Source organism: Rhincodon typus, chromosome 1 (genome assembly GCF_021869965.1).
Source record: "Rhincodon typus isolate 14 chromosome 1, sRhiTyp1.1, whole genome shotgun sequence".
NCBI lineage: Eukaryota > Metazoa > Chordata > Chondrichthyes > Orectolobiformes > Rhincodontidae > Rhincodon > Rhincodon typus.
In genome coordinates this window covers 82,397,298-82,416,771 of record NC_063332.1, presented here as the reverse complement: position 1 = coordinate 82,416,771, position 19,474 = coordinate 82,397,298, and the positions used below count along the sequence as shown (strand labels likewise).

The following is a 19,474-nucleotide window of genomic DNA, read 5'->3' as shown; positions in this document are numbered from 1 at the left end:
TTAAACAAAATAAAAATGACTGGAGCAGCTGAAGTCATTCTGGAATGGTGCTTGACCTGGGAAAGAAGGGCTGTTGTTGTGCACTGGTAGTGACCCTACTCTGAACCACAAGGCCTACGTTCAAATCCTCCCTACCCCAGAGATGCTTCATAACACCTTTGAACAAGTTGTTGAGGAAAATGCCAGCTGGAGGGAGACACAGATGTGTCTGCCACAACCTGGCTGAGATTAGGCTCTGAAGTTCTCTAACACCGCTCTGGAGGCCTTGGTGTGGATTGTGGTCAGGAGAAGAGATTCTCTGTCTACAGTGAACTATGAAATTCTCCTGACAGACATAGCATAGTGTGAGACTTTACATAGGCAAAATAACTGAAAAAAATATTATAATGTACAGTAGGCAGTCTTGTGATTGCTACATAGGCAGAAAAGTGTGTTTTTCTTCTGCCTTAAACGCTTGCAAGAACTATTTTATGGGCCTAGCAAGATAAGAACTGAGACTATTTACCTTTAAGAAGAGTTTGGATAATAAACAATTTAGTTGTTTCCTTCCATTGATCGCTGATTTTTTTTGTGAACTTTGCAAAAACTGGCTTCAGGTGGAGAAATCCACAAAATGGAGAAAGGGCAAAGACAAATAGAATGGCCTTGCAATAATTCCAGATGAAAGGAAAATGGATGACTATATAATAAAGGCAAAATACTGTGCTTGTTGGAAATCTGACACAAACACAGAGACAGTTGGAGACACTCCGCAGGTTTGGTAGCATCTGAGGGGAGAGAAACAGAATTAGCAGAGTCTGGTATAGCTGAAAGGTGTTGGAAAATAGTTTTTTTGTATACCTTTAACAGAGGCAGAGGCCAAGTCAAAAAGTAAAAAGGGAATATTGGAGGAAGAGGAGAAATGTAAGATGAATCTAAATTAGGGTGTAAAAGGGAGAGAATTGATCTTCTTTATATGTATATTTTTCTATATATATGTATATATATAAATATATGTGTGTGTCCGACTACTGCCTGACATCCTGAAGGGGATGTAAATATCAGCATGAGTGACATATTGCACAACACAAGCATCAGGGCAATAATCAGGGAGGAGTTATCGAGTCAACCACTAGAATTGTGAAAAGGTCCTGTTTGGTGTCCTGCACTGGCTCTAACACAAGGAAAGCTCATGGTAATGGTCTTGTGAATACTCAGTAAAGAATCTTCATTACACCACACATTGGTTCTGTGCTATTGTGTGCCCAGGGAAAGACCAGAACCTGGATCGTGTAGCTTAGGCAAGATAAGGTTCTCAAAATGTTAGTTGGAGCAGATAATGATTGGCGGTAGAAGGGCCTCAGTTTGGGTGAAGGCAGGTAGGTAGGCCATCCTAAAATTGTAGACAGATAGGGTACATATTGGAGGGTGGTGGGAAGGCCACTCTGGGAACTTTATGTACTCCCACCTCCTGCAAACCCACTAGCTGGGTACTGTAAAATTCTGCTCCAGAAAACTTATAGGAGAGAATAAGTTGTCTAGCCCATTATGTTTTTATCAGCTGAAAATAAGTAGAGAATAAAAAAAAACTCGACTTTAATTTCACCTTCCAGCTTTTGGTTCACAGCACTTCAAAAACAGCTTTTCAAGTACATACCAGTGTACAGTTTAAATGTAATGATGGAGCCTGTCTGTACCATCTATCCAGGCAATGACATTCAGACCCTCACCACAATCTGTCTGAGTTAATTTCCCTCTAATCCTTAATCAATTACTTTCAATATGTACCATTTGACTGTTGACCTCTCCAATAATAGTTTTTAAAATATGCAAGCACCCATGGGTAGATAACTCTTTTGCTCAGATGGCCACAGTTTGATTTCCCTTGGTGGCTCAGATACTAAGGGAGGAGCAGACCCCAACCCTCAATTAAATCTGCCCCTTTAATTCCAATGGCAGCTCTTGAAGAACTGTTCAGCAGGGTTTCAATAGATTGTGAAGGACACCTACCTAAAACCAAAAAGGAGAATCAGTATCTTGGATGTTTCAACAAGATTTCCTGAACCAGTATCTTTAGGAATAATTACTCCAAAGTAATAGTTAGTTAGTGAAATTAGTTCAATTTTTTTTACAAGGTATGGATTGCACAAAGATATGCAATCAGATAAATGCTCAAAATTATGTCACAAATATTCAAAGAAGTTAAGATTACCTTGGTAATAAACCAATTTATATCTTCTGCTTATAACCCAAAATTTCAAGGTGCGATGGAAAGCTGCCATCAAACCTTGAAGACAATGATTGAGGCTTATGGTTAAAACTGTTCTAATGATTGGGATAAGAGAATTCATTTGTTACTATTTGCCATTACAGTAGCTCCTAATGAGTTAACAGAATATAATCCTTGTGAACTAATGTACAAACATGAGATGAGAGGACCACTTAAATTACCTAAAGAGAAATTAATAGACAGAGCTTGGAGTCTCCACTTCCAAACTATCTTTTAAGTTTTAAAGAGAAATTGACCAATGTCTATGAGATGGCTAAAAGCATTTGCAGGATATTCATAAAATAATGAAAACCAGCCCCAACAAAAAAGGCCAAAGTTGGCAAAAAGGATGCAGCAAAGAAATTTTGTGTTGCTACTGCTCTTTGGGGAAAGTAAGAACCTTATTAAATCCAGATAGGAGAAGCAATCAGTAAGTGTGTCATGTTAACATGTAGAAGTGATATTATAAGAGAGATGAGAGTCAGGAAAAAAGCATCCTTACGGTCATGAAAGGAGTAGGGAGTGCAACAGAAACCTCAGATCAACTGGAGAATGAATCAGAAATTGAAAATTCAAAGGCAGAGCCTGTGTCCAACACTCAGATTGCAAGACACTCAGGAGCTTAAAAGATTAGATAGTATAATGTTTCATCCTCCAGAAAACTATCAAAATCTCTTACAAAGGCTATTACTGTATTATAAACCAATTTGTAGGAACAAGTCAGGAAAAATGATTTCAGCTGTTCATGATGTTAATGTGGAAGCATTACCTAGAAAATAGCACTCTTTCAGGCTCAATCCAGCAAGATTCCTACAAGTGAAGTTAATTTCATGATGGACATTAATATTATTAATCTGAGTTATAGTAGCTTGAACTCATCTCGGATCATAATGATTCTGCATTGTTTTTCAAAATCAACATGCTAATAAAAACAGACTTCATTCCTATTCCAAAATTGGGGGACGGGGTTGAAAGAATTGGACGTGCATGATTTGTCATAAAAATCAACTTGTTAAGAAAATATTGCAATGTTAAAGTAATGTTAAAGATAAAGTATTGATTTTTGTCACATTGAAAGGAATTTATCATTGCTAAATCATACCATTTGGAATGAAAAAAATGCATCAGCAACATTCCACCTTCTAACCAGTAAAGTCATTGAAGGACTATGTCAGTGTGTTGCGTACATCAATGATTTGGGTACAAAACTGAGAAGAACATTTACATCATTTGACAACTGTTTAGTTGGCTATAAAACGTCAATTTGGCTATACATCTGGCTAAAATGGAAGCAAAGGAGATTTTTTGGCTACACTGTGGGTCAAGGCCAAGTTGCACCCAGAGAGGTAAATACAATGTATTTTTCATTCATCCATCTTGAGGGCAAAATGTGAATTTTTGCATTATGTTGGCAAGTGTAGATTTTGTCTGAATCTCAGCACTGCTGTCACACTTTTATCAAACCTGTTGAAAAAAAGCATGAGATTTGAACGGATGCAAGACTGTCAATATGCCTTTGAAAATGTGAAAGCTGTATTGACAAATGAACTGGTTTTAGTCATGCCTAATTATGTAAATCCATTCAAACTGGCTGTTGATGGCCAGTGACATGGGGCTCCTTACTGCAAGATGCTGAGATGAGGATTGAACAGCTGGTTAGTTATTTTTCAAAGAAACTGACCAAATGTCAGCAAAGATAGACAGTAGAAATGGAACCTTTTGAGTCTTGTGAAAGCTTTATATCATTTTGAGATTCACATCACCAACAACATTGAAGGAACTATTATTTATAGGGATCATTTTCCTTTGATTTTTGTAGAAACATTTCGCGATAGAAACTTACGATTGCTTTGTGGATTTTAACTCTCCAACAATATAATTTGAAAATTCTACATGGATTTGGAAAATAAAGTGTTACATTGGACATTTTACTGAGAGCATTTTTGGAGGTTACTGAGTGATGTGTTGCCTATTGTCTTATGTAAAATATGGTTACTGTGTAACTCACTGCATGTTTAATGTCAACATGTTACTACAGTTAGTGTGATATAGAAGTTGCTTTAAAATAATTTTTCATGAATCTGTTAAAGATACATTTTCACTCTTCTTTTGGGAAATGTCATGTAAGATGGGTGATTTGTATATATTTTAATATTTGTTTTTGGATTTTTGAGCTTTGAACTTGTAAAATATAGTTTTCTGTGTGTCTGAATGGGTTTAATAATTAAGTTATAATTATTTCTGTAGCCTTCTGCATTATCTTTTCAAACAGTTTAAGATAGACAGCCTCCAAGGACTAATGGAACTAACCTTTTGTTTATATTGCAAAGGTGAACAGCCAAGGTCTTTTCCCCAGGGTACTGAAGTCCAAAACTAGAGGGCATAGGTTTAAGGTGAAAGGGGCAAAATTTAAAAGGGACCTAAGGGGAGACTTTTTCACTCAGAGGGTGGTGCATGTATGGAATGAACTGCTAGAGGAAGTGATGGAGGCTGGTACAATAACAATATGTAAAAGGCATCTGGATGTGTATATGAATAGGAAGGTGTTAGAGTGATATGGGCCAAATGCTGGCAAATGGGGCTACATTTATTCAGGATATCTGGTCAGCATGGAAGGGTTGGATCAAAGCGTCTATTTCCGTGCTGTAAACCCTATGACTCTGTGATTCTATAACTGCGGTTGCTGAAGATCGGAAACAAAAAAAGTGATCGAAAACCTTACTACATTTGACAACACCTGAAGAGAGAAAGCAGAGTTAATGTTTTGAGCCCAGTGACACTTCATCAGAACCTTTTGTTACATATGCAGTGAACAAAGTACATATCATAGTACATTACAACCGATGGAAAGTTCTGGGCTCTTGTTTTTTTAATGCTGGGGAAAACACCCGTAACTTGGGTTTCAGTTTTAGTTTGCAGGGTTCTTGACAAAAGATGGATGTATAGAGCATCCTAAGAGAATTTGTAAAAAATACATTACTCTAGAGTAAGGAATTTAGTAATAGTTCCAGACCAGATGTGAAGATTCTATCAGATTCTTTAGATTGGGGCTTGAATTCACGGTTAAATTAAGCTGGTAGAGAAGGAGCTTCTGTTTGATGTGACTGTTGTAAAGGTGTGTGTTTAGGATCTGTAAAGGTGCGTTTTTTTGTGACTATTGAGATTGTATTTTTAACATGTTTGAAAATTGTTTTATATGTGAATAGTTCGGCTTATTCTATTTCATTTTCATTTTGGTGTAAAATAAATTTCAGTTTTATTGTTAAACCTAATTCTGCAATATTGAATGTTTATATTTCAGTAAGAGACGACCTTGTTAAAATCAAACATAAAGCACATCAAGCCAGATATCAGTCCGTCATCTGATATCCAGTAATAAAATCAGCTGGGATCAGAACAATTACAACAATAATCCCACTATACAAGTACTTAATTGGCTGTAGGCTCTTTTAGGCATCTAGCAGTCATGAGAAATGCTACGTAAATGCAAGTCCTTTTTTTATTTTATCATAATTATAAATGGGATGCGGGCATTGCTGACGTGGCCAGCATTTATTGCCTATCCCAAGTTGCTCTTGTAAGGTGGGAATGAGCTGCCTTCTTGAACAGCTGCAGTCCATTTGCTGTAGGTAGACCCAGAATGCTACTGGGGAGGGAATTCCAGGATTTTGGTTAATCAAATGTATCTTCTGTTCATTTTTGTTGCAAAAAAATCATTATTGATTACAATTTACTTGTGGAGCTATTTTAAAATAGAGATTTAAATATTTTATAATGTCGATACATCAGCTACCCACAGTATGCATGCAACTGATTCACAACTGCTCACACTGTGTTGTTTGATTTATGTTTTGAATTTTTTAAACAATAAATCCGGAGATTCCAAAGGATCCATCTTCTTTCCCACTCTGCTCTTTCTCAATATCAACAATGTCTTTCTCTCATCCCATTTTTGCTGATGAATTCAATCTACATTGATTATCTTCCATCAAATTGCACACTTTCAATTCTCATTGATATCATGTCTTTTACAGTACAGTGATTATAAGGGCTCTTATGGTGTAGTAGTCATGTCTCTACTTCTGACCAGGAGGTTGGGATCAGGTTCCACCTGATTCAGAGCCAGAGAGTCATAGAATTGTACAGCATGGGAACCGACCCTTTAGTCCAACTCATCCATGCCATCAAATATCCTAAATTGATCTCGTCCCATTTGCCAGCATTTGGCCCATATCCCTCTAAATCCTTCCTATTCATATACCCATCCAGAAGTCTTTTAAATGTTGTTATTGTACCAGCCTCCACCACTTTGTCTGGCAGCTCATTTCACATGAAGCACCTTCTACATGAAAACCTAAGCCTTTTTAGTTTTGGACTCCCCGGCCCTCAGAAAAAGACCTTGGCTATTCACCCTATCCATGCTCCTCATGATTTTGTAAACCTCTATAAGGTCACCCCTCAACATCTGACACTTCAGGAAATTCAGCCTATTCAGCCTCTCCCTATAGCTCAAACCCTCCAACTTCAACAATATCCTTGTAAATCTTTTCTGCATTCTTTCAAGTTTAACAACATCTTTCCTATAGCAAGAGAGACCAGCAATGAATGTAATATTCCAAAAGTGGCCTAACAAATGTCCTGTACAACCACAACATGTCATCCCACCTCTTATACTCACAGGTGTATAGTAACATTTCTGAACAGGTTCATTAGAAATTACTACAGTTCAGTAATTGAATCACTACACCATGATCTTCTCTATTTCATTTTCTATTTAATCTCTCATTGGATGTGGGCATTGCTGATTTGGCCAGCATTTATTGCCTATCCCTAGTTGCCTTTGAAAGGTATGGAGGAGCTGCCTTCTTGAACTGCTGCAGCCTTTTTGCTGTAGGTAGACCCAGAATGCTATAAGGGAGGCAATTACAGGATTTTGATGCAAGGAAGGAAGGCCGATATGTTTCCAAATTAGCATGGTGCGTGGCTTGATGGCGAACATGTAGGTGATGGTTTTCTCGCATATCTGCTGCCCTTGTCCTTTCAGGGTGGAAGTAGTTATGTGTCAAACACACTATCTAAGGATTTTTGGTGGATATCTGCAATGCATTTTGTAAATAGTATTCACTGCTGATACCGAGTGTCGATGGTGGATGGAGTGGTTGCTTGTGGATGTGATGCTCATTGTCCTGAATGATGCTAAGCTTCTTGAGTGTTGTTTGAGCTGCACTCATGAGGCAAGTGGGGAGTATTCCATCACACTCCGGACTTGTGGTGGACAGGTTCTGGGGAGTCAGGAAGTGAGTTACTTGCTGCAGTATTTCTAGTCTTTAACCATTTCTCGTAGCCATTGTATTTATATGGTGAGTCCATCTGAGTTTCTGATCAATGGTAATCCCCAGGACATTGTTAGTAGGGGATTCAGTGATAGTAATGCCATTGAATGTTAAGGGATGTGGTTAGAATGCACCTTATTGGAGATGGTCATTGTCTAACATTTGTGTGGTGTGAAAGTTACTTGTCACTTTTCAGTTCAAGCTTGAATAGTGTTCAGTGTTGTTGCATTTGAACATGGACTGCTTCAATATCTGAGGAGTCATGAATGATACTAACCATTGTGCAATCATTGGCAAATATCCCCACTTCTAACCTTGTGATGGAGGGAAAATCATTGATGAAGCAGCTGAAGACAGTTGGACCTAGGGCACTACCCTGAAGAACTTCTGCAGAGATGTCCTGGAGCTGAAATGACTGATGTCCAACAACCAAAACCATCTTCCATTTTCTGAAGAAGGGCCTAGGCCCGAAACGTCAGCCTTCCTTCTCCTCTGATGATGCTTGGCCTGCTGTGTTTATCCAGATCTACACCTTGTTATCCCATCTTCCTATGTGTCAGGTATGTCTTCAATGGGGGAGAGTTTGCCCCCTGATACCCACTGATGCAAATTTTGCTAAGGCTCCTTGATGCCACACTCAGTCAAATACAGCCTTGGTGTCAAGAGTTGTCACTCTCATCTCACCTCTGGGATTCAACTGTTTTGTCCATGTTTGAACCAAGGCTGTAATGAGGTCGGGGCAGAGTGGGTCTGGCAGAACCCAAACTGGGCATCACTGAGCAGGTTATTGCTGAGCAAGTGCTGCTTGATAGCACTGTTGATGACACTTTCCATCACTTTACTGATGATCGACAGTAGACTGATAGGGCGGTAACTGGCTGGGTTGGATTTGTACTTTTTTTAATGTACTGGACATACCTGGGCAATTTTCCACATTGTGAGATAGATGCCAGCATTATAACTGTACTGGAACAGCTTGGCTAGGGGAGCAGCAAGTTCTGGAGCACAAGTCTTCAGTACTATTGCCAGAATGTTGTCAGGGTCCATAGCCTTTGCAGTACCCAGTGTCTCCAACTGATTCTGGATATCAAGTGGAGTCAATTGAATTAGGTGAAGACTGGTATCTCTGACACTGGAGACCACTGGAGGAAGCCAAGACGGATCATTCACTTGGCACGTATGGTGGAAGTTTGCTTCTGCCTTATCTTTTGCACTGATATGTTGGACTGTTCCATGATTGAAGATTGGGATATTTGTGGAACCTACTCCTCCAGTAAATTGTTTAATTGTCCACCACCATTCACAACAGCGGGTAGACTGCAGAGATTAGATCTTATCCGTTGATTGCAGGATCACTTAGCTCTGTCTATAACTTGTTGCTAGTGCTGTTTGGCATGCAATTAGTCCTGACAGCTTCACCAGATTCACATCTCATTTTGAAGCATGCCTGGTGCAGCTCCTGATATGCTCTCCTGCAGTCTCCATTGAATCCCTGGCTTGATGGTAATGGTTGAGCGGGGGATATGCCAGGCCATTGAGTTGAAGATTTTCTGTGTGAGTTGCTATTCGGAGGGTCAGTGCAGATTCAATAAGCTGAATGTCCTCTTTCAGCGCTATATGGTTTCTATGATTCTAAGCAAAGAAAAACTATGGGAAAAGACTAGTAGCTAACATAAAGGGAAATCCTAGTCTTCTATAGGGTGGTTAAAGGAGGAGTAGAGGTGATCAGAGGCCAAAAAGGGGATGGCTGCATTTGCTGATACTGATGCATTTGCATTGTGCACTGCACAGCGAGGTCTTTAAAATTATGAATGATTTTGATAGAGTGGACAAAAGCAGGGGTAAAAACATATGTAGAGGTGATGAATATAAGATTGTCACAATGAAACTGTACCACTAACTAAATGTAGCTGGGATAGTTGGTATAAGTGATAATGGTACTGGCTTAGTAATCCAGGCTAGTGTTATGTGGCATGGGTTTGAATCCCACCATGACATATGGTGAAAATTGAATAGAACCTGGAATTACAAACGATGTTGTAACCATTGTTAATTGTCATAAAAATCCATATAGTTCACAAATATCCTACATGTAACTCCAAAACAACGACGATGTGATTGACCTTTAGGTGACCTCTGAAATGGCTTAGAGAGGGGCAACTAGGGATGGCCTACAAATGCTGACACTTGCTAGTGACATTTACAACCCAGACAAATCCAAAGGACAAATAATCCAGGAGAGAATTCTGAAGAAACTTCTTTAGCCAGTTGAAGTAAATTGTTTAGATATATTTACGTGGAAACTATACAAACAAATGAGGGAGAAGGGAATAGATTATGAAAATACATTTATATCAGAGAAAACTCTGGGGAAGGCCCAAGTGGAGCCTAATCACAGACATGGACTAAATGGGCCAAATGGCCTGCCATATATGCTAACTTATGTCAGTTATCCAGTTTGTACTAGCACATTGCCATCCTCTTGTTTCAAAAGAAAATGTTTATATTTTTCTTACAAAAGCTAAAAGAATTTCATCATTCATTACAATAAAATGAATTTCTGTCATGTTCTGCAAGGACTATGAATTTGTCTTGCCAGCTGTTCCTTGTTGCACTCCGTTCAGATGAGGTTTAGCACCAATTGTTAAAAACAACTCATTGGTCCTAATCATGAGACAAGAGAGAGGTTTAAAGTGAAATTGTAGAGCAATTGGAATGAACTAATGTTGCTACCTTGGATGGTACACAGAGAATACACAATGGTGATAAAATATTTAATCATTTGTATCACTTTACCTACTGCTGATATAAAGGTGTCTATGATGTAATGTTATACATTATTGAAGTAAGACTCTATGAGGATTAGTGCTGACCTGTTGCCCTTCACACTCTTAAATTTTGATGGTACTGCAATATATATGAAATATCTACCTACATAAGTGGGAAGTCTTTATATTCAATTTGAACAGACTGCAGAAGGATTTCTGTAAAAGGACAATGTGAAATTCACTCTCCGATGGAAAAATCTAGACTCATTGGCCTAATGAAGACAGACGGAGAGCGCCAACAGAAAAAAGTCAGGTTTCGAGTATGTTCTGCAAACAGTGGAAGAGTGCTGAAAGAAGTGTATACCGATGGAAACCTGGTGGACTCCCAAGTGTCAGAATGTGCCAGCAATTCTGAGACTGAGCAATGCAGTGGCTACAGTGAAGTGAATGGATATAATGGGCAGCATTTTGCTTTGGAAACTGGTGGTAATGAAAGTGAATGTGATGACATGCTTCTGTTAGCAAGTACCACCAAAGACAGAGGAATCTTTCGAAAGAGAATTAATATCTTAAGTAAAAATGGTACAGTGAGAGGTGTCAAACACAAAGTCAGTGCTGGGCAAGCACTTTTCAGTAATTTGTCAAATGGTGCTGTTCAGGTATGTCAAAAATATAAAGATTTTCCCAATAAGTGTTCCATCTCCTGTAATGGTAATTAACACTGCTAGCTTCTGACTTTTTCTTCAAGTTTGTTGTAGCAAAGTATTTGCTGTCATACAATAGTGTTTCAGAAGTCTGAAAATCATGATGAAAGTTGAGGAAAATTGCAGTTATCCCGTGGCCCTATTATAATGAAGTATATTGAATTTTGTTTGAAATTTACTTCTCCTTAGAAAGCTTCTGTTTGGTAGGAATCTAATTTTTTTCACAATGAAGCACATAAATAGATGACTCTCACTACAGTTTGGATGATTTTTTTTTGTTGCAGCAAACAATGAAGCAACATTGTCAAAGGTCCTCTGTTGCCAGTATGCAGTATTGACTATTTAGGTATTAAGGAAATTAATGTTGGCAACTGACGCACTTGTGGATTTCCACTTAATAAATTATGGAAAGGTTGACATTTATATCCTTTTCTTAGTAAGTAGAGTGTATGTTTTCAATTGCAATATCTTATTTTCTTAAGGTCTGAAAGTATTCATTATACTAAATTGTCTGACCAGTTCTTCATAATGTTGTGGCTGATCACATCTTCAATACTTCATTCATCTGGATAGGCCTTTGTGAACTGTAGGATTAATATAAGTCATGCTGGCCTAAGACGAAATTCACTTTCCAAAGTTAAATTTAATTAAAGGCTTCTTTATCTAATAAACATGACCTTTGATGCTCCAATTTCAAATTTGTATGAACCCACTTTATAAATGTGCCTTTAATTATCTTCAAGTTTGCTTAGCATCATGGCTCCTCTGTCAAAATACAATCATCTGAAATATCTTGTCTTTTTCTAAATACTTTTCATCATTTATAGCCTCATTATATTAGCATAGCGCATTCCCTCTGTTTCATTGTTTGGCATTTTATTAGATGTACTGACTTTCTTAGTTTAAATAAGTTAACACTTCTGTTAAAATTACAGACCAGGGATACTATATGAAAGGTTTAAGCTGAATTCCTGAATAATTTCCAGGTTTATAATTTGTGAGCATAATGTAAATACACTTGGGCAGTTCAAAACGTTGCGTAGAATTACATAGGTTTTACAGCATACAGCAATCTGTCAATGTATGTGTTTCTGCTGCACATGAGCCTCATGTAATCTGCCTTCATCTCATCCTTTTAGCATATCCTTTTATTTTTTTCACCTATTTATCTGGTTTCTCTTCATATGCTTTATACCGCAATGTTATGCACCTTAAATATTCAAAATGGTGGGGAATTCCACACGCTCACTATTATTTGCATTTTAATTCTCTTCCACTAGAAATAACCCTACATTTGTCTGTACTTCTTAAGGTTTTGTTAACTAGATTTGCTACTTTAAACTATTTTGTCACAGTGTCAAAAGATTCCTTTGTACTCTTACTTTCCAAGATGCCTCCTTATTCCTCCTGTCAAACACAATTGACCATCTGTCTTTAAATATATTATTGATTCCAGAAAGCAATTTATGAATGGTGACCATGGAAATGTCAGTCTTATCCTCACTACAACAAAACCATCAGCAGATGATTTTCGACCTGAGATTTCTTTGACTTAAATTCTATGGACACTTTGAGCACTTTGTTTGCAACTGCTATTATCTTTTGCTCAAGAATGACTCTTAGATCATTTCTTGTTTATCTTCTTGTTTAACAAAGTAAACTTAATTTATTAATACCTTTGTTTCCTTAATACCAATTGCATTATGTTACATGTCCCAAAGTTGAATTTTATTGACAATATATCTGCCCACTGGCAAACTCTCCCAAAGATGTGTTTGAATATTTGTGTTTTCTGTGTACCTTCTGCTATTGTCTATAATGTTTTACATTCTGTTATAAAGATGCTCCTCTTGAAGATTATTTGAAAGTAATCTGATCAACAATGGTCTATTAGTTCTTGCCATTTATGTCTGATGGAATACTGTTGTTAGTCACAATCTGTTACTATGTATTTCTTAGTCAGTTATCCAATTTGATCCAAAAATTACCATCTTTCAAAACAGTCAACAGAAGAATAGGAACATTTGGTACATTCCCTGGTGGCGAAGAACATGCTCATACGGACCCGAAACGTTAACTCTGTTTTCTCGTCCACAGATGCTGCCAGACCTGCTGAGCTTTTCCAGCAACTTTGTTTTTGTTCACCTCCCTATTTTCTGCATATAAACTGACGTTTTCCCAGCCACCATCAGCTCTGAGGAAGGGTCACCAGACCCGAAACATTAACTCTGTTTTCTCCTCCACAGATGCTGCCTGCTGAGCTTTTCCAGCAACTTTGTTATTGCCCATACCATACAGATTATCAAATCACAGGATGCATTTTATGGGGTTATGTATTACCACCCCAGACTGAAAAGCCTATCAGCACCACATTGATCTGTGGTAGTACACTGTGGGCAGCCTTACTTGGGACTTCTGCCCCTGTCAGGAAGGAAATCCTAGGCAATACAGAGCTGCTAGCTAATTAGTTTAATCACAACAGTGCCAGAATCGAATAGTGACCACAGGTAGGATGACCAGCAGTCCATGAAGCAGAAGAGAGCTCTGGTTCTCCAATTTCAGGGATTTTGCTTGGGCCTGTTGACAGACCCCAATGCATGATGAAAGTAAGGTGTGAGTGGCAGCAGTTGAGGCAGTACAACACAGTAAGCCTGGGAGTGAATAGCGGCATGAGCTACAGGATAAATACCTGAGGAGCAGGGTCAGTCAGATAAGACTGAGGTAAATCAGAGCGTTGGCAGCAGGAATGGAGCTGAATACAGAGGCAGAGTTCCGGAGGTGTATTCATGACTCAAAAACTGAAGTAGGCTTAGCTGCTTAGGAACCAGGTCAACAGACAGTGTGAATAGTGTCTGAGGGGAGATAGAGTATAAAGTACTTATTTTTGTCATTGTAGTTTGTTAGGAATAGAGGTAAGGGTGAGGGTCGAAGTGTAGGTGAGCAATAGTGATAGGGGACTCTATAGTCAAGAGAACAGATAGATGCTTCTGTGGCTGCAAGTGAGACTCTAGAAAGGTGCATTACCTTCCTGGTACCAGAGTCAACGATGTGTCTGAGCAGGCACAGGATATTCTGAACGTGGTGAGTAAGCAACCTGAGACCATTGTTCATATTGGTACGAATGATGTAGGCAGAAAGAGCGATGAGGTCCTGGAAAGGAAACTTAGGGAGTTAGGTAGGAATTTGAAAAACAGGACCTCTAGGTTTGTAATCTTGGGATTGCTCCCTGTGCCACATGCTATTGAGGCCAGAAGTAAGAAGATAATACAGTTGTAAGCGTGGCTAAAGAGCTGGTGTAGAAGGGAGAGATTCAGAATTCTGGATCATTGTGATTGCTTCCAGGGCAAGTGGGACCTGTACAAGAAGGATGGAGGGGTGCCAATATCCTGGTGGGGATGTTTGCTGGTTCCACTTAGGAGGGTTTAAACTGGTGTGGCAGGTAGATGAGAAACAGAGGAGTAGGTCAGCATGTGGAGTGTTCGAAGAGAAGAGTGGGAATCAGTCAAGTAAGTCTAATAAGGAAGAACAGGCAGGGCCAAGTTAAGAACACAGCAGAACTCGTGATCTGAACTGTATTCATATTAATGCAATGAGTATAGCAGATAAGGTGGATGAGGTTAGAGCCTGGATTAGTACATGGGAATATGATGTAGTAGCCATTACAGAAACTTGGTTGAGAGAAGGACAGGACTGGAAGTTCAACATTCAGGGTTTAGATATTTCAGATGAGATAGAGAGGGATGTAAAAGGGGTGACGAGTTGCATTACCGATTTTGGAGAATGTTACAGCTGCACTAACACAGGACATCTTGGAGGGTTCATCCAGCAAGGCATTATGGGTAGAACTCAGGCATAAGAAAGGTACAATCACTATGATGGGGTTATACTACAAATCTCCAAAAATCCAGTGGGAGATAGAGGAACAGATATGTAAACAGATTATGGAAAGATGTAATAAAAATACAACATTGTGCTAGTGAGTGATTTTAATTTCCCCAATATTGACTGGGACTCCGTTAGGACCAAGGGCTTGCATAGGGCTGAATTTATTAGGTACATCCGGGGGATTTCTTGAAACAATATGTAGATAGTCCAACAAGGGAAGGGACTATATTAGACTCTGCATTTGGAATTGAACCTGGCTAGGTGATCAAATTTTCAGTGGGGATACATTTTGGGGACAATGATCATAATTCTCTAAGTTTTAAGGTAGTTATGGAAAAGATCAGACTTGTCCTCTGGTGAAAGTGCTAAATTGGGGGAAGGCTAACCACAACGTATTAGGCAGGAACTGGAAATAAGATTGGATTAGGGTAGCTGATTGAAGATAAATCCACATCTGACATGTGGAAGTCTTTTAAAGGCCAGTTGAGTTCAGGACCAGCATGTTCCTGTGGGGATGAAAGATAAGGCTGGCAAAATTTGGGAACCTCGGATGACAACGGATAATGAAAGTTTAGTCAAAAAGAAAAAGAAAGCATCTATAAGATTTATGAAACAGAAATCAAACAAGGCCCTTGAGGTGTGTAAAGGAAGCTGAAAAGAATTTAAACAAGAAATTATGAGGTCTAGAAGGGGCCATGAAATGTCTTTGGCAATTGGGATTAAGGAGAATCCCAAGACATTTTACGTGGACATTAGGATTAAGAAGGTAACTAGGGAAAGGGTCAGTACACCCAAGGACAAAAGAGGGAATTTATGTGTGGAGCCAGGGGAAGTGGGTTAGATCCATAATGAGTACCTCACATTGGCATTCACCAAGGAGGAAGACATGGATGATGGTAAGTTTAGAGAGGGGTTGTTTTGATACTCTAAGGTATGTTGATATTAAGAAGGGTGAGCTGTTGGGTGTCTTGAAAAACGTTAAGGTAGACAAATGGAGTTTAATTTAGATAAATGTGAGGTGCTGCATTTTGGAAAGGCAAATCAGGGCAGGACTTATACACTTAATGGTAGGGTCCTGGGGAGAGTTGTTAAACAAAGAGATCTTGGAGTGTAGATTCATAGTTCCTTGAAAGAGGAGTCGCAGGAAGATAGGATAGTGAAAATGGCATTTGGTATGCTTGCCTTTATTGGTCAGTACATTGAGTATAGGAGTTGGGAGGTCATGTTGTGGCTGTAACAGGACATTGTTTAGGCCACTATTGGAATACTGTGTGCAGTTCTGATCTCCCTGCTATAGGAAGGATGTTGTGAAACTTGAAAGGGCTCAGAAAAGATTTACAAGGATGTTACCGGGGTTGGAGGGTTTGACATATAGGGAGAGGCTGAATAGACTGGGACTATTTTCCCTGGAGAGTTGGAGGTTGATGGGTGACTTTATAGCTGTTTATAAAATCATGAGGGGCATGGATAGGGTAAATAGACAATATCTTTTCCCCAGGGTGGGGGAGTCCAAAACTAGAGGAGATAGGGTTTTTACTTCAGAGTCTCAGGATCAAAAACGTGGTCTGTGTCTGAATATATTTGGCTCACTACACTGGGATAGAGCATTCAACAATCTTCTTCCAAAATTCCATAAACCCGACTGCCCTGGTCAACTGAGATAACAAGGTGTAGAGCTGGATGAACACAGCAGGCCAAGCAGCATCAGAGGATCAGGAAGGCTGATGTTTCGGGCCTAGACCCTTCTTCAACCTGGTTCCTGCCCCACCGAACTCATCTCCACTTATCTTGACTCCATTTTCTCCCCCCCGTCCAGGAACTCCCCACCTACGTTCGGGACACTACCCACACCCTCTACCTCCTCCAAAATTTCCAATTCCCTGGCCCTCAACACCTCATCTTCACCATGTATACTGCAATCCCTAAATACTTGCATTTCCCATGCAGATGGCCAAAAAGCCCTCCACTTCTTCCTCTCCCGTAGGCCCGACCAGTTCCTCTCCACCGACACCCTTATCCACCAAACCGAACTCATCCTTACCCTTAACGACTTCCCCTTCAACTCCTCCCACTTCCTACAGATGAAAGGGGTGGCCATGGGCACCCACATGGACCCAAGCTATACCTGCCTCTTTGTAGGATACATGGAACAGTCCGTCTTCCGCAGCTACACCAGCAATATCCCCCACTTTATCCTCCGCTACATCGATGACTGTATCAGTGCCGCCTCATGCTCCCACGAGGAGCTCGAACAGTTCATCCACTTTACTAATACCTTCCACCCCAACCTTAAGTTCACCTGGACCATCTCTGATACCTCTCTCTCCTTCCTGGACCTCTCTGTCTCCATCCCTGAAGACCGCCTTGAAACTGATATCTATTTCAAGCCTACCTAGACTACACCTCCTCTCACCCACCTTCCTGCAAGAATGCCATCCCCTATTCCCAATTCCTCCGCCTCCACCGCATCTGCCCCAAGATGAGACCTTCCACTCCCGGACATCCCACATGTCCTCGTTTTTCAAGGACCGCAATTTCCCCTCCACAGTGGTCGAAAACGCCCTGGACCGCATCTCTTGTGTTTCCCGCACCTCAGCCCTCACACCCCTCCCTGCAATAAAAGCAAAGACAGAACTCCCCTCGTCCTCACGTATCACACCATTAACCTCCAGATTCAATGCATCATTCTCCGTTACCTCCGCCAGTTGCAATCTGACCCCACTATGAAGGATATATTTCCCTCTCCACCCTTATCTGCCTTCTGGAGGGACCGCTCTCTCTGCGACTCCCTCGTCTGCTCCACACTCCCCACCAAACCCACCACCCCCGGCACCTTTCCCTGCAACCGCAGGAAGTTCTACACCTGCCCCTACACCTCCCCCCTCACCTCCATCCCAGGCCCCAAGAAGACCTTCCACATTAAACAGATGTTCACCTGCACATCTGCTAATGTGGGCTATTGTGTCCACTGTTCCCGATGTGGCCTCCTCTACACTGGGGAGACCAAGCGGAGGCTTGGAGATCGCTTTGGGGAGCACTTACACTCAGTTCGCGACAAATGACAACACTTCCCAGTTGCGAACCACTTCAACTCCCCCTCCCACTCCCTGGATGACATGTCCATGCTGGGCCTCCTCCAGTGTCACAACGATGCCACCCGAAAACTGGAGGGACAGCACCATATATTCCGCCTTGGAACCCTACAACCCCATGGTCTCAATGTGGTCTTCACAAGCTTCAAAATCTCCCCACCCCCAACTTCATCCCAAGACCAGTGCCCCCTCTCGTCCCACCTCTTTGACCTGTCCGTCTTTTCTCCCACCTATCCGCTCCTCTCACCTCACTGACCAACCCCCACCTCCACTTTCTACTTACACTCACCCCTACTAGCTTCATGCCCGCCTCCTTGACCTGTCCGTCTTCCATCCCATCTACCCGCCCCTCCCTCCTCACTGACGAACCCCCATCCCAACTCCCTACCTACACTCACCTTTACTGACTTCATCCCCGCCTCCTTGACCTGTCCGTCTTCTCTTCACCTATCTGTTCCTCTATCCAGCTTCTATCACCGCCTCCCCCTCTCTATTTATTTCAGAGTCCCCTTCCCCTCCCCCATTTCTGAAGAAGGGTCCAGACCCGAAACGTCAGCTTTTCTGCTCCTCTGATACTGCTTGGTCTGCTGTGTTCATCCAGCTCTACACCTTGTTATCAACAATATGAGTGTTTTGAATGTGCAGCTTACAGTTGACATCTAGAGAGGCTGAAAGATTGGAACAGGTGATCCTTTAACATTTAGAGAGTTGAAACTTCTGTTGCTCTTTCCAAAAAATAATTGACAGAGTCTGGAGTTTCAAAAAAGCCAGCCACTAATTCATTAACAACTGATGATTTTACATAATGGTTTACTCAGAGACAGGAAACACCTGGAGTAGTTTCTGTCAGCCTAATGTTCCTTTATAAGCTGAATGGGGGCTATGGTGACCTCAGTGCACTTTTAGTAACCTCTCCCTGAGCTTTACGCTGGAGTGGGGGTTTCCTGCTGACTCATTAATGCACTGGGACACTTCAGGCACTGCTGGTGGTATTTCAATGGGCAGGAAATGGATAATTTAGTTCTTAAAGGTGGCAGCACCATTAAGGGAACAGTTACACAAAAGTCACGAGAGAAAACTGGACTTTGTTTTTGTTGGAAACAGGCCAGGTTTTTTTTTATCTGTGAACGTCATGATTATTGGTCATATGTTAAAAAGTTAATTTGTATGGTGTGATTTCTATGTCAGTAATCTTCACAATAGTTTTCTTCTCCCACGAATGAGTTTGTGCTATCATCCTAAAGATGAGATGGTGGCAAGAGCATACCAAGCAACAGCCCGAGTCTGCCTTATGGTGGTGGGTGAGGTCAGCATTGTGTGCAGAATAGGAGATGGGAAAGAAGGCAAAGAAAAGGGGCCTGTGTGCAGAATGAACACAGCAGGCCAAGCAGCATCAGAGGAGCAGGAAGACTGACGTTTCGGGCCTAGACCCTTCTTCAGAAAA

The 19,474-nt window shown here is 40.6% G+C and overlaps 1 protein-coding gene across 1 annotated transcript in view; it reads left to right on the top strand.

Moving 5' to 3' along the window:
* The first annotated feature begins 10,624 nt into the window (after positions 1-10,624).
* grxcr1a (glutaredoxin and cysteine rich domain containing 1 a) overlaps positions 10,625-19,474 on the top strand; it is a 76,427-nt gene continuing 67,577 nt past the window's right edge. The window contains exon 1 of the mRNA XM_020529887.1: positions 10,625-10,997. Within this exon, the coding sequence (XP_020385476.1) occupies positions 10,625-10,997 (373 nt within the window). The remainder of the gene's footprint in view (positions 10,998-19,474) is intronic.